Genomic DNA, 13,985 nt, shown 5'->3' with positions numbered 1-13,985 from the left:
TAGCTCATTAGACCTGGGGACTGGAGTTTGGTCCGGGGACTCATATTGTAAGCATTTATTCTAGGCTCTGCCCAAGTTACCTGGCATTAGCCAGGTACACCTGACTCACTATAAAAGGGTCTGCTTGCCCCCTCCTCATTCTCTTGCTCTCTTGCACTCTCTTCCTCTCTTTTCCCATGTCCCTTCTCTCCCCTTTCCCATTCCCTTCCTCCCTCTCTCTCCACATGTCCATGGCCAGCCTCCTCTCTCTCTCTCTCTCCCTCTCTCCCTCTCTCTCTCTCCCTCCCTCCCTCCCACCCCTTCAACTCCCCTCCCCATGCCCTAAACTCAATTCTATACTATACTGTGTGGCTGGTCTCTCAGGTAGAAGGGACGCCTCAGCATGGGCCCACAAAAGCACCCCCTTCCCTTACACCTTACCACACCTCTACCAAACATAGCCTTGGCCTCTTTTTCTTTTTTATAAAACACAACACATATGGTGGGAGAGAATTGACTCCTACAAGTCTGCCTTTACACTTGTGCCATGCTACATGCCCATGAGTGAATGCATGCACACATGCGTACAATAAAAACATATAAACAAACAAACAAATACAATGTAATAAAAAAGATGAGAGCAGCTGGGGAAGGCACCTGACAGTGGCCTTTGGTCTCCACATGCAAGTACATGCGGATATACATATTTTCATATACAAGTACCACACACACACACACACACACACACACACACACACACACACACACACACGCGCGCGCTCATCACCCCCCTTCCACACACCATGGGCTTAAGTCAGATGTGTTAGCTCATGCCTACAATCCTAGCACTTTGGAGGCTAAGGCAGGAGATGGTGAGCTGGAGGTCAACTCCCCAAACCAACGACATACATTCATCAATAGAACATTCATGGATCTGGTTTGTTGTCCCTAGCATTTACAATGGCTCTGTTGGTGTTTTTGGAGATTCTGTCCTTTCTGACCCCTCAACCATGCTGTTCTATTTCACATTCTCACTTTTTTGGTGTTTGTTTGTTTGTTTGTTTGTTTGAGACATGGTTTTTCTGTGTAGTTCTGGCTATCTTAGAACTTGCTTTGTAGACCAGGCTGGCCTTGAACTCATGAGCCACCATGCCCTGTTCTATATCCTCACTTTTAACAATGCTCCTCTAAGAATCTAGGTCCTCACCCTTACTATACTCTAAATTTACCGAGGGCACTAAAAAAATACAGCCAGATCTATTCTTCATTTAACCCTTGTCTCCTGCCCAACCGCGAGCGGCTGTGGAGGTGGGGCACCACCATCTTGCAGTCCCTGGGGTAAAGTGTATGAAGAACCTCATGTTTTCCTTGCCTTTCAATTTCTGAGGAGAAATGTTGGGAATGGCCCTGCTCGCCTCCTCCTCCAACACCAGGCAATTTGTCTGTTAGGTGAAACTGTCTGAAGTCAGGAACTGATGCCAGGAAATGCCTTTACAGAAGGGAAGGGATGCTCGCCTCACCACCACTCCCCTCCCCCACCCCACGCCAATGTTTATATTAGACTAGCCAACACGAGGAGGCGGTGCTTCTACCTGCCTTCAGAGTTCCTGGTGCAGCAATTGCATCTTTCCAAAGCCGAACCCCTTACCTGAGGTCGTGGGCGAAGGCCTGGGGAGAGCTGCTGGTCAAACAACCTCTGCAGAGACTCCAGGGACGGGAGGGTCCTGATGACTTCTCTGGGAGCCGAGGAGCAAGGTAAAGTTCAACAATTAGTGGGAACTAGAAGCACCTGAGGAATACAGGCCCTAACTGCAGACAGGCCCCAGCCGGCGGCCAATCCCTTAGCCCTTCCCTTAAGGACATGCCCGGGCAAAGATCAGTCAGCCCGTCAGCCTGGCCTAGACCCTGACCCTCTTCAATCTGTACCAGAGCATAACCCACTATGTAACCTATAGAATCTGTTTCTAATCTGGAAACACAAACAACTATAAAATTACTTAGGAGCATACTTCTTAAATTTCAGACACACACACACACACACACACACACACACACACACACACTAAAAATGCAAATGCCCAGGTTTCACCATGACTTGGTCTGGAGAGCCAAATATTTTATTCATTTACTTATTTGTGTGTGTGTGTGTGTGTGTGTGTGTGTGTGTGTGTACGCATGTGTGCGCATGTATGTGTGTGCATATGCATGTAGGGGCCTGAGGCTGACATTAGGTGTGATCACACTCTGCTTTATGTTATGGAGGTAGGCTTTCTTGATGAACCCAGAGCTGGTCGATTCAGCTAGTCTGTCCAGCCAGCTCACTTCAGAGATTCCATGTCTTTGGGGATTCCCAGTCTTTGCTCCCAGCAAGCACGCTAGTATCATAGGAGAGCCACCACACCCAGCCAGCTTTTCTATGCTAATTGGGAATCTGAACCTTGGTCCTTAGGTTTGTGCAGCAAGAACTTTACCCACTGAGCCATCTCCCCAGCCTCCTGGAAAGCACATTTAAAACATGCAACATATGAGTAACACTAAATGTTACTCATTGGCAGATTACGTTTATATATTTATATGTACATACGTGTAACAATAATAAATAATACACAACAGAAATGTGAGTGAGTAGAGGGGATTTGGGAGGAGTTGGAGGGAGTACAGGAGGGGAAATGATTTAAATACAGTGCCCACATATGATATTCTTTTTAAAAATAATAAAGGAAGCTGGAATTGGTGGCACATGCCTTTAAATCCCAGCACTCAGGAGGCAGAGGCAGGAGGATCTCTGAGTTCCAGGACAGCCAGGACTACACAGAGAAACCCTGTCTTGCGGGTAGGGGGAAGATAAAATGAAACAAATAATAATTCAACTTTGGGGTGCTAGGTGGGGTTCCCCGTGTTCAGATTCAGATCTCCTGGCAGCTGAAGAGTGTCGAGCCTCTTGATAGCTCCAGAACTAGGTTTTATGGTTTTTCTCTTTCTCTCTCTGTTATTGTCGCAGCCTTTAAAGCATAGTGGGGAATTTTAAATTTGGTTTTTCGTGTGTGTGTGTGTGTGTGTGTGTGTGTATGTGTGTGTGTGTGTGTGTATGTGTGTGTGTATGTGTGTGTATGTGTGTGTGTGTGTATGTATGTATACATACAAAACACAAAAACCCAAACCTGTCCATGTTTTCACATTTAACATTGTTTTTCAAAATAAGCTGCCAAGAAATATTCCCAAATCAACGTCTAGGAGTTTGGGTTACTTTGAAATCTTTGCTGTTATAAACAGTGTTGTAAAAAGTGTTGTTCCTGTAGCCTTTCCTTTCCTATTTCCAATTATCAAACTGGGAGAACCACGATTGTAGCTTTATTTCAACATTAACAAGCCACTGGTGACCAAGCTGCTGCTGTGACCTCTTGACTGCCTTCTGAACCCTCTCCCTCTGCCCCTCCCCCAGGGTCTCACAGAGCCGGGGCTAGCCTCATGCTTGCTGTGTTGCTGAAGATGACCTTGAGTTTCTGATTCTTTTGCCTGCATTTGCCAAGTGCTGGGATAGGCTGGCACTGCCACACACGGTGTAAACGGCATTTGGTATGAAACGCAAAGCATTGCCTATGCCGTGCACACACGCTACCACTGAATTTTCTCTTTTTAATGTCTATAATAATGTCATGCTTTAGGACTGAGCATGCCTGGGGTCCTGAGCAGGCTTCTTATATTAACATCTAATGCCTTTAAGTATATTTCTGTGCTTGCCTTCTCCTGTATTTCGCTTTAAATAAGTTGCCCCATCTCTCTCACCAATTTTCTGTTGGGAATTTTGTCATTTCCATATGCTGCTGTAAAGGTCACTTATTGATCTGCTTCTTACTTAATCTAGACACTGTGCTTTTTGCATTATTACATTTTCACTCTAGATGGATTAGATACCGTTATAAGGTGATTTATAACTTTTTTATTTTCCTATTATCCTTTCTTTAGCAATTCCTTGTACAGTACAGTTAGAAACTTATTATTAGTATCTACTAGGGACCAATTATTTGCTCATTAAAAGTTTCTGTGTGTATGTCTCTCTGTGTGTGTGTGTGTGTGTGTGTGTGTACTGCATGCACATGTGAGTGCACTGGTGCACCTGTGCCTGTGTGGAGGCCAGAGGGAGAGGTCAGGCATGTGGCTCTCTCTTCTGTGCCTTATTCCCTTGAGACAGGGTTTTCACTGAGCTTGAAGCAAGGCCTGTGGCTGGCCAGCACCAGACATCCTCCCTGTGTCTACTACAGTGCTGGAGTTACGGGCGAGCTTTTTAAGCTGGGTATTGTGGTGCATGCTTATAAACTAAGCACATGACTAAGGCAAGAGGAGAGAGGGGTCACACTGGGATGAGGCTACGTATTGAGACCCTGTCTCAAAACAGAAGGAACAAAAGCAAGTTTTGAAACTTAGGGAGGGGCGGCTGGAGATAGCAGTCATCAGTAAAGAGCTAGCTGCCCCTGCAGAGAACTAAGTACAACTCTGAATACCCATGTGGAGTGAGTGGCTCCCAACAGCCTGTCATTCCTGCTCCAAAGAATCTGTGGCCCCCTTCCGGTTTCCGTGGGTTCATGCATGCACACGGTACACATACAGATAAGAGGGCATGCACACATACACACAAATGAAAATAAATTAGAAATAAAAATAATACAATGCAGAAATATAGTTTTTTTGCCTATTTATCTATGCAAACGATTCCTTTATTTAAATAGACTTTTACATTTTCTATTTCAAGTATGTGAGTGTATGTGCACTGTGTGTAGAACTTGTGTCCACAGAGGTCAGAAGAGGACACCAGACCCCCTGGAACCATCCCTGTGGGTGCTAGGAACACAGCCCAGGTCCTCTGCAAGATCAGCGAATGTTCTTAACTGCTGAGTCGTTTCTCCAGCCCCAGGCCTTTATTTGTTTAATCAGTCACTAAGTTACAGTTTTCTGTATGTTGATTCGTCTTTATCTTAGTTCTGCAGAGGAGCCCCTCAGTCGGTGCTCGCTAGTTGGTAACTGAACAGAGGAACGCCGGAGCACACCTATCCTGTTTACTCAGATTCCTGTGGGATGCACCTGCAGAGATGCCTGGGGAATGGAAACAGTCTGTTCCATCTACACGCCTAGTCACCACCTGATCTATAAAAGTGAAGAAAATTGTGCAGGGAGGTGAAGAACATTCCAGTCTCTTGAACAACTTGAAGTTAATTATTCAGCAAACAGAGATATGGAAGCTTTTAACACTGGCTATAATGTGCCAGAGAAGCAGGCGCATCAGAGAGGCTGCTGCTGTCACCATAGTGATGAGGTGAGGCAGGTGCCGGGGGAACTCGGTGCTGTGGGGAGCTGTGGAAGGGTCTGGACAAAGCTCCACAAGGACCTAGCAAAGGTCAAGACGTGTGTCCAGGCAGAAATAACAGCTTTTTATGAGCTGTCACAAAATAATGCATGTATTTTTTAAAGCGAGGGCCCTTTGTGTGTATTTCCCCCCAGTGATAAATGGTTTGCAAGGACAGAACAAACAATACCGTGGAGACCTGTAACAGTGACAGCCCTGCTGCCAGCCGGGTGTACAGTGCATCCCTTGAGAAAACGAGTTCATTGAAACAAATGACTAGCAGGCCAATCCGACAACTGGTCGATTTGTCAACTTTACCAAGTGCGCCGCCTGTGCCTTTGAGAGCCTTTAAATAGAATGGCGAATTGGATTACCGGTGATGGAAGACTCTTTTCTGAATATTAACCAAGCTAAGATTGGGAGAGCACCAGAGAACTGGAAGCTGCAGTAAGTGTTCATGTACCAAACATGAACTAGCACAGGCTGGCTGCCCGCCCTCACCCTTGAGAAACATTTCCCGCATTTCGGAGGGGTTTACTTCGTTACTCGGGATGGCTTTCAGTTACTCCTGGTGTGCCCTTTCACACTCCTTGCCACTTCTTTACATTGTAGACCAGCCTTTTCCATGAAAGTATAGTTATGGGGTTTTCTTTGTTTGTGAGACAGGGTCTTTCTGTACTGGAACTCATTATATAGACCAGGCTAGCCTCAAAGTCACAGGGATATGTCAGCCTCTGCCTCTCAAGTTCTGGGATTAAATGTGTGCCACAATGCCCAGCTCCAACCACAGTGTGTTTATGTTAATGAAATTCAAGATGTACAATCAAAAGAATTTTTAAAAATCACAAATTTTACCCATTGGTCAGTCATTAATAACGTCCATGTGGGGAATTGATGTTGGGTCACTTTAAACATTGCCATCACCAGAAGGCTTGATCTGTCACCACCCTGAGGCCACCAGGAATACATATAAAGTGACTTTAATTTATTGCCTGCCAGGGCCTTTATGTGTTGGCTGGATGTGGGGGCTGTAGCAACGAGAAAGTGTGTGAGTCTAACTATCTGCCCTCTGTCCTACACACAGATATCATAGCACATGCGTATCTTGCCTCCCCCCCTCCACACAACACAGTGGCACATACATATCTCCCCACACCACAGCACATGCATGTCCTCCCGATGTATCATAGCACATACATATGTTCTCCTCACAGCACATGTGTGTCCTTACATATACCATGGCACATAAATGTTAGCTCCCCCCCAATGACACATGAGTGTCCCCCCTTTCTTACACAAACACACACACACACACACACAAAAACACACACACACACAAACACACACAAACACACAAACTCACATACGCATGCATATATATATATATATATATATATATATATATATATATATATATATATATATATATACCAGATCCCAATGCAAATGATATGGCAGTGTCTTCCACTTTTTTTTTATATACAGTGAAACTGCCTCTTCTTAAGTTGAATTAAAAACAAACAAATTAACAACAACAAAACACTACGGATAGGCACATCTCTTTGGCATGCACAAGGTCCTACTTCCCCAGCATGCACATGCACCCAGCCCACCCCCAAAATAAACCAAAAAAGAATAAGCAAGTGAACAACTTTCCCAGCCCAGCTAGAGTTCAGATTCTATGACAACAAGGGCTCCAAACAAGCATGGAGCATTCCAGACTCTGCCTGCTGTCCAGTTACCGTGAGTGCTGCAGAGGCATTTGGACAGAGGAGATACAGGGCCACTCTAATGAACACCTTTCACTGTGTCCATCCTCCTGGATGGATAGGGGACCCCATCATCCACTGGCTCCCATTACCCATGAAGCTCCCCCACCCCTCCCCTAGGGGTCTCCATTACCCATGGAGTTCCTTGCAGAGGAGTGAAGTCAGCTTCTTCAGGTGAGGGAGGTTGCTGGAGCCTGTCTTCAGAAAGTCAGAGTCCAGCATGAGCTGAGTGCTCAGATAATCCTGGATGGCTTTCAGGTGCTCCTCTGGGAGCCTGGGAAACAGAAACAATGAAAGGTCACTTTCGCCCGTGCTGGCCACATTGAGGATTCCCAGTCTTTGGTAGAGACATGTTCCGGTAGAGATCTGTGTGGCTCTGTGAAGAAGGTCCCACAGGTGGGACTGCAGAGGCAGAGGAGTAGATCAAAACCAGGAAGAGGCCACCAGGAATACCCTTGGGATAAGCATTCTGGACCCTGTTGGAGGGGTTGATAGGGCTGGGAAAGGGTTATTCTTTTCGCTTGCTTGTTTTGGAGACGGAGTTTCTCCATACAGTCCTGGCTGTCCTAGAACTCACTCTGTAGACTAGGTTGGCCTCGAACTTACTTTACACACATCTGCCGCCTCTGCCTCCTGAGTCCTGGGATCAAAGGTGTGTGCTGCCTTCATCTGGCTTTTTGTTTGTTTGTTTGTTTGTTTGTTTGTTTTTTAAAAGAGACGGCCTTGGAAACATGAGGAGGGGTCAGTTCTCTATCTCCTTCATCCATACAGCTGTAACCTAAGGGCTGGAAGGACAATCTAGCTTAGTGATAACAAATAGGTCTGACCCTCATGCCAAGTCCAAACTCTCAATCAAAGGTGACCCAGAGCTCTAAGTATAGAGGGGCTGGAGTCACCTCGGCCTCCATTGTAAAGTCAGTGTATTATTAATTTTATTTTCTCAGGAGTAGGGGGTGAAGGGGATAGGGTCTGCCTGTGCAGTCCAGGCTGACTTTGAACTCCTGATCTTCCAGCCTCAAGTCTCCTCAGTGCTGGTACTATAGGTATAAGACCACATCCAGTTGACTTTCCAAGTGGTGGAATGACAAACACATACCATCATGCCTGGCTTCTGTGTGTCATTAGAACCAGGAATGTGAGACCAGGTAGTGGATACTCAGGTGGCCTGACTTTGAGCACAACCTGTCCCCAGAGGTTGGCCTGGTTTGGAACCCAAGTTGTCTCCTCTCAGTCAGCCTGTATTACCTGCTACATCACCACCGTCACATATTTCTGCGGACCATGTACTCCCTGGGCTCCAGCTCTTAGCAACCAGCCTTTCTCCTAGCACTTAATGGAGTTCTATGAATAATGTCACTTAGCACTGTGCACTCCATTAATGAAGCTGTAAGTTTGTGGTGCCATCCTGGAGCCCCACGGGAGCTGTGAGGAATGACCATATAGACAGTCACATTGGTTTTCCTGGGGTCCAGGCTACTGTTTCTCAGACTAAGGTGTGGCTATGGAATGGAGAGGTCCTCCTGCAGCTGCCTGTGGTAAGATGTAGTGTGCAGGCAGGAACAGCCTCGCAGAGTAATGAGAAACACTTTAGAACCGTGGGCAAGCGTGGGTGTGTAGGTGTCATCTGACCACAGAACAGCAGTGACCTTCTACACAAAAAGCAATCTTGCACTTACAGGGTAGAAAGACCTAAAAGTTATGAATGTAAAAATCACTCCAAGGAGATAATAAAATCTCACAAAAAAAAAAAAATGTGAAGACCTTGATAGAGACATGTGCTAAGGACAGAAAACAACTCGGGGGCAGGGAGATAGTCCTGACTCAAGACAGACATTGGCTTTCAACTTTACATGGATAAGCAGGACTGCTGTTTCCTGCAGTCTGGGCTTGTGCATGCCTGGGTGTTAGATGTTGGGTCCTAGGCACAGGTTGGCTACCCAGGGGACCTTCCAGGTAGAAACTCACCCACTGGTATCCATGCTCTGTAGACGCTGAAACAGCGTCTCGGAGAGACTCAGCCGGGTGACCTCAGGGGCTCGGGGGTTCTCTGTTGGAAGAGGAAGGTCCTTGGCCTCGCAGGGCCCAGCAGACACAGGGATGTTTCTGGGAGGCAGCTCAGGTGGTGACATGACACTTTCTACCAGGAGAACAGAGGGACAAATGCCATCGGTGAGGATGTTGTCTATACAGCCCTGTTCTGCATTTCAACCACAGCCCTGTGAGGTCCAGGCTACCCAGTACCAGGTTCCAGTCTGCCCCACTCTTCCCATTCTTCCTCCCTATAGCCATGCTCATTAGATAGGGAGTCCCTTGAGGTGACCCTAATTTCATGATCCTTAGATCTGAAGCCTCTGGCTATGGTCTTGTCCTACCATGTTGCTCAGCAAAGACCTCCTTGGGTCAGTTGGCCCTGAGAAGCTCAGGGACACCTTCAGGCTTGCTGACCATGAACAGATCAATTGGCAGATCTGCAAGATGACTTGGCTCTCAGGGTCTACAAAGTATAGCCAGAGCCTAGGGCCAGGAAAACAAGCCCACCCAATGGTTCTCTCCCTGCACCCCTCTCTCTCCCTCCCTCGCTCCCTCTTTCCCCTGCCTCAGGCTTCCTTTCCCTCTTCTAGCCCCCCCCAGAAACAAATTTAGAAAGTAAAGGGCCTTCTGAGACCTAAAATATCAAACAAACAACTTGACCTTCATCTGAGAGATTGAGACCCTCGCCCACCCTTTTCAGATGTCCTTCATGTGCACAAAGTCAAGGTGACTGGGACATTTATGTTCAAGACTCCCTGCCCAAGCCCTGCCCGGGTCCCTAATGGCCGCCCTGGCACCCAGCCAAACACTGCCCAGATGACAGGGACAAGGGGTCTTTTCCTTCAGTGTATTGCCCATTCTTTTCTCTTTGGCTGTGGAGACAGCTCTAAATCTATGTTGGGTCCTGGACCTGCAGGCCTTCAAGAAGACCCAGGACAGATCAGAGGCCTTGAACCTGGCATTGGATGTCCCTTAGCTATAGGTCTTGCAGGTGACCAGGAGCCTTGTTTGTGGAGGTGAAGTCAAGGTCAATAGACTGGGATTCTCTTCAGAGCCTTTATAGGAAGCATTGGGGGCTTGCTTCCAATGGCATGCCAGGGGCAGGACAAGCTGAGAAAAAGCATGGTGGGTGGCCTGAGGGGAGAGAGAGTGGTGGCTGTGTGGAAGACATGTCTACAGGACAAGGTCAAGGCTGCCATGTGGACTTCTTGTGAGCTTTGGCCCCAGCTATACCTCACCTGCTGATCTCTAGAGGTCAGACAGAGGAGACAGGGTAGACCTCATCTAAGTAGACTTAGAACTATGGCCATCTAGGACAGGTGCTTCACTATATGCCTCTGCTGCTCCTTCAGGCTGATGAGGCAGCTCTCCTGGATGCCCTTTGGATGGTCTCCAGGAGGATAGAAGATTGGAACAGAGGCTAGGGAATCCACAGCTAGCCCACAGTAAAAAGGATGCCTTGAATGAATGTGCCTGGCATATTCTCTCCAGAGATAGGTAGGAGCCAGGCCTGGGATGTCAGCATTGCAGGTCTAATCCCTTCCCCACAGGGAACCTTCCAGGAACACACTGACCTGCTGAGGGGCTCAGGAGGTAATCTGTGGGCTTCTGTCAGGCAAGGAAACTTTGAGGTAAAAAGAAGGGTGTCCTACTGCAGGGCTCTCTATATTCCTGACTCTCAATGACTGGCCCCTTGTCTCTGTGCTAGCCTTCACAAACTCTTGGGAACTTTTTTTTTCCAATGTATTTTAGAAGCCTTTTTACAGATGGTGGTGTCTCACTATGGAGCCCAGGCTAGCTCAAACTCATGCTCTTCCTGCCTCAGCCTCCTAAATTTTAGGGTAGCTATAATTTTGCACACACCACCATGACCATTTTGGTTGCCCCTAATGATGGTACATAAAGAAGCACTTTTCCATCCTCCCACTTATGTGCATGGACCGTCTTCACTGCTTTCATCATAATGATGGCAATGTCATTTCTAGAGAGCGTTTGCTGTGTACTGGGAATGGCATCTCATCCTGTGACATCCTAAGAGACTAAGTGCCACTGTTATCTAATCTCTTTAAAGGGAAGCTTGTGGTTCAGAGAGTTGAAGTCCCCCAAGGCCACAATGGCAACAAGCAAGGAAGCAGGAATTCTAGTCCACACCTGACTTCAGAGCCATGCTCCCAACCAATCATTTCTGTGTCCAGTGGAGCTGAACCTTCCTAACCCTGCAACCTTTAATACAGTTCTTCACATTGCGGTGACTGCAACCATAAGATTATTTTGTTGCTACTTTGTAACTGTAATTTTGCTACTGTTATGAACTGCAATGCAGATATATGATACCTGTGAAAGGATGGTTCAACCTCCAAAGAGGTACTCTAGTCTATAAGCACTGTGAGACCGGGCCACAGAGTCCTGCTGGCACCTCCCCATCCTTGCCATACCCTCCTTCCCTTCCTACCTGTGTCCTCTTCAGGCTCATCAATAGCATCCTCCTCCTCCAGAGGTACAGGGAACTGCAGGTGGGTCACCAGCCCCATGTTTTCTTTCTTGTAAAACTCGATGAGCTGGTCCAACTTCGTGAAGAACCTCATGGGCACACCTTCGGATGCCTGAGGACAGAAGCCCAGGACAGAGCATTCTTTAGCTAGAATGTCACCCAACCACAAAGGCCACCTGGAACAGAGACTGAACAGACTGGGAGTGACCATATTCCAAAACTGCCTCAGGCTCTCCACCCACACCTCACATCCTGTAGCCAGTGACTCCCAGGAGCCCTTTGCAAAGGTGCAAATAGTATTTTTAAAACTATTTTTTCTTTCCATCTGTTAAAAAACTATTTCTATAAGTACTTTACTATACAAATTAGTATATTTTTAATTATATACAAATTAGGAAATGCCAGTTTTTTTTTTTTTTTAAAGAAATCACCTATAATCTCAAAGGCCCAAGAGTTTCTATTTTTACTAGTTTAGGTATGTGTGGGTATGGCGAACAGAGCTATTTTTGTTCCCCCCACAAAGACCATTTCTAAAAATTATTTCTTATTTTGGTATTGAAGATAGAGCTCAGGTTCTCACACATGCAAAGTACACATAGCCCCACCGTGAGGGACATCCCAGGCCCAAACTATTTGTTTATTAATGACTTATTTTTATAGCGCTGGGGATTGAACCCGGGACTTTACACAAGCTAAGTAAGCATCCTACTTCTCCTATCTCTGCCTCCTGGGTGCTGGAATGACAGACATGTATCACCAGACACCAACAGTCTGCCATTTTAAACTTGATTTTGAAGCAAGTTCGCTCTAAACTATCCAGACTGAGCTTGAATACATCATCCTCCTGGTCCAACCCCCAGAGTAACTAGGATTAAGAACACATGCTAACACACATGGCTAGTTTATTTTATTTTACTTAAGGCTCTTTGAAATGGGGTCTGGCTGTGTAACCCAAGATGGCCTCAAGTTTGCAACTATCCTCCTGCATCAGATTCTCAAGGGCGTAAAAATTACAAGCTTGTGCCACCACACTTGATTATTGTTTTTAAACATAGGAAAATTCATTCTTGCAATCTTTTCCATTTGTTTAAATTCTATTTTTTTGTTTGTTTGCTTTTTGAGTGGGTCTCACAATGTAGCCCTGGCTAACCTGGAACTCACAAGAGATTTTTCTGTTCCTGCCTCTTGAGTCCTGGGATTGAAGGTGTGTATTACCATGCTAGACTTAGTTACTTTTGAAAAATATGTATTTTATGTATACAATGTTTTGTCCTCACCTACATCTGTGTACCATGTGATTGCTGTGCCTGTGGAGGCCAGAGGGCATCAGACCCTTTGGAGTCGAGTTAGAGATCATTGTGAGACACCATGTGGGTGCTGGGAACTGAACTCAGGATCCTCTGCAAGAGCAGCCAGGGCTCTTCACCACTTGACCCCCTATCCTGCTCTTTTTTTTTTTTTTTTTTCTTTTTTTTTCGGAGCTGGGACCGAACCCAGGGCCTTGTGCTTCCTAGGCAAGCGCTCTACCACTGAGCTAAATCCCCAACCCCCTATCCGGCTCTTAATCATGTTTGCTTCCTTGTTTTTCAACTAAAAGTCAGCGAGTGGTCCAAGCAATGCAATACAGGGATCTTCTACTTTGTGCCTCTGTTGTTGATGATGGAGGTGACTCTGCTCAACTATTATAACACTCTGGGACCAGGACTCTTTGGTGTGTTGGTGGAAGAGGCAGCTCCAGCAGGAAATTCAAGGTTTTCCCTGAACAGTTATCCCAGCCTCCACCAAGATGCCCCTTCCTCTGTCTAGGTATATCCTTGCTAAGACGGCTATCCCTAGAGGCAGCCAGACCAGAGCAAGAGACCAAGTTGCTGCAGGTAATGAGATGTACACACTCTCTAGTGAGTCTTCTGTGACTTTAAGGGGTCATAATCCCTCCACATGGGCCAAGTGTCTGCCCCCCCCCCAGTTCACTCTTGTCTTTTTATTATATTTTTTATTTTATTTTATTAAGATAATGTTTTACACTATAGCTCAGGGTGGCCTCACACTCATGGCAATCCTCCTGTCTCAGCTATGTAAGGGTTGGGATTACAGGTATGAGCTACCACGTCTAGCTGTCCCTACCATTTTAACAATGACTTGTATCCATCTTCAGGGTTAGAGATCAGAGGTTGAACCATTTCTTTAGGGCCAGCTAGCTGCCTTCTTGCTGAGAAAACCCATTGCTTGTGGTAAACCAGGCCAATAGGAAGATGGGTTTGGGTTAGAAAGTCCTCAGAGGAGGGCGAGCGGGTGGTTGACTCAATCACCTCTACAGCAGATTACTTTTATTCATGGTTTGACAGCTTGAACTGGGAGGCTTGACCTGGTGGCT

General features: G+C 46.4%; 1 protein-coding gene across 1 annotated transcript in view; it reads right to left on the bottom strand.

Moving 5' to 3' along the window:
- Inpp5d (inositol polyphosphate-5-phosphatase D) overlaps positions 1–13,985 on the bottom strand; it is a 104,463-nt gene that overhangs the window by 43,559 nt on the left and 46,919 nt on the right. The window contains exons 3-6 of the mRNA XM_032901566.1: positions 11,573–11,723; positions 9,055–9,226; positions 7,223–7,363; positions 1,628–1,715 (exon numbers count right to left, since the gene is read on the bottom strand). Coding sequence (XP_032757457.1) covers positions 1,628–1,715; positions 7,223–7,363; positions 9,055–9,226; positions 11,573–11,723 — 552 coding nt within the window. The remainder of the gene's footprint in view (positions 1–1,627; positions 1,716–7,222; positions 7,364–9,054; positions 9,227–11,572; positions 11,724–13,985) is intronic.

Source organism: Rattus rattus, chromosome 4 (genome assembly GCF_011064425.1).
Source record: "Rattus rattus isolate New Zealand chromosome 4, Rrattus_CSIRO_v1, whole genome shotgun sequence".
Classification (NCBI taxonomy): Eukaryota; Metazoa; Chordata; class Mammalia; order Rodentia; family Muridae; genus Rattus; species Rattus rattus.
Note: the sequence above shows the minus strand (reverse complement) of the source record. Positions and strands in the feature narration are given on the sequence as shown.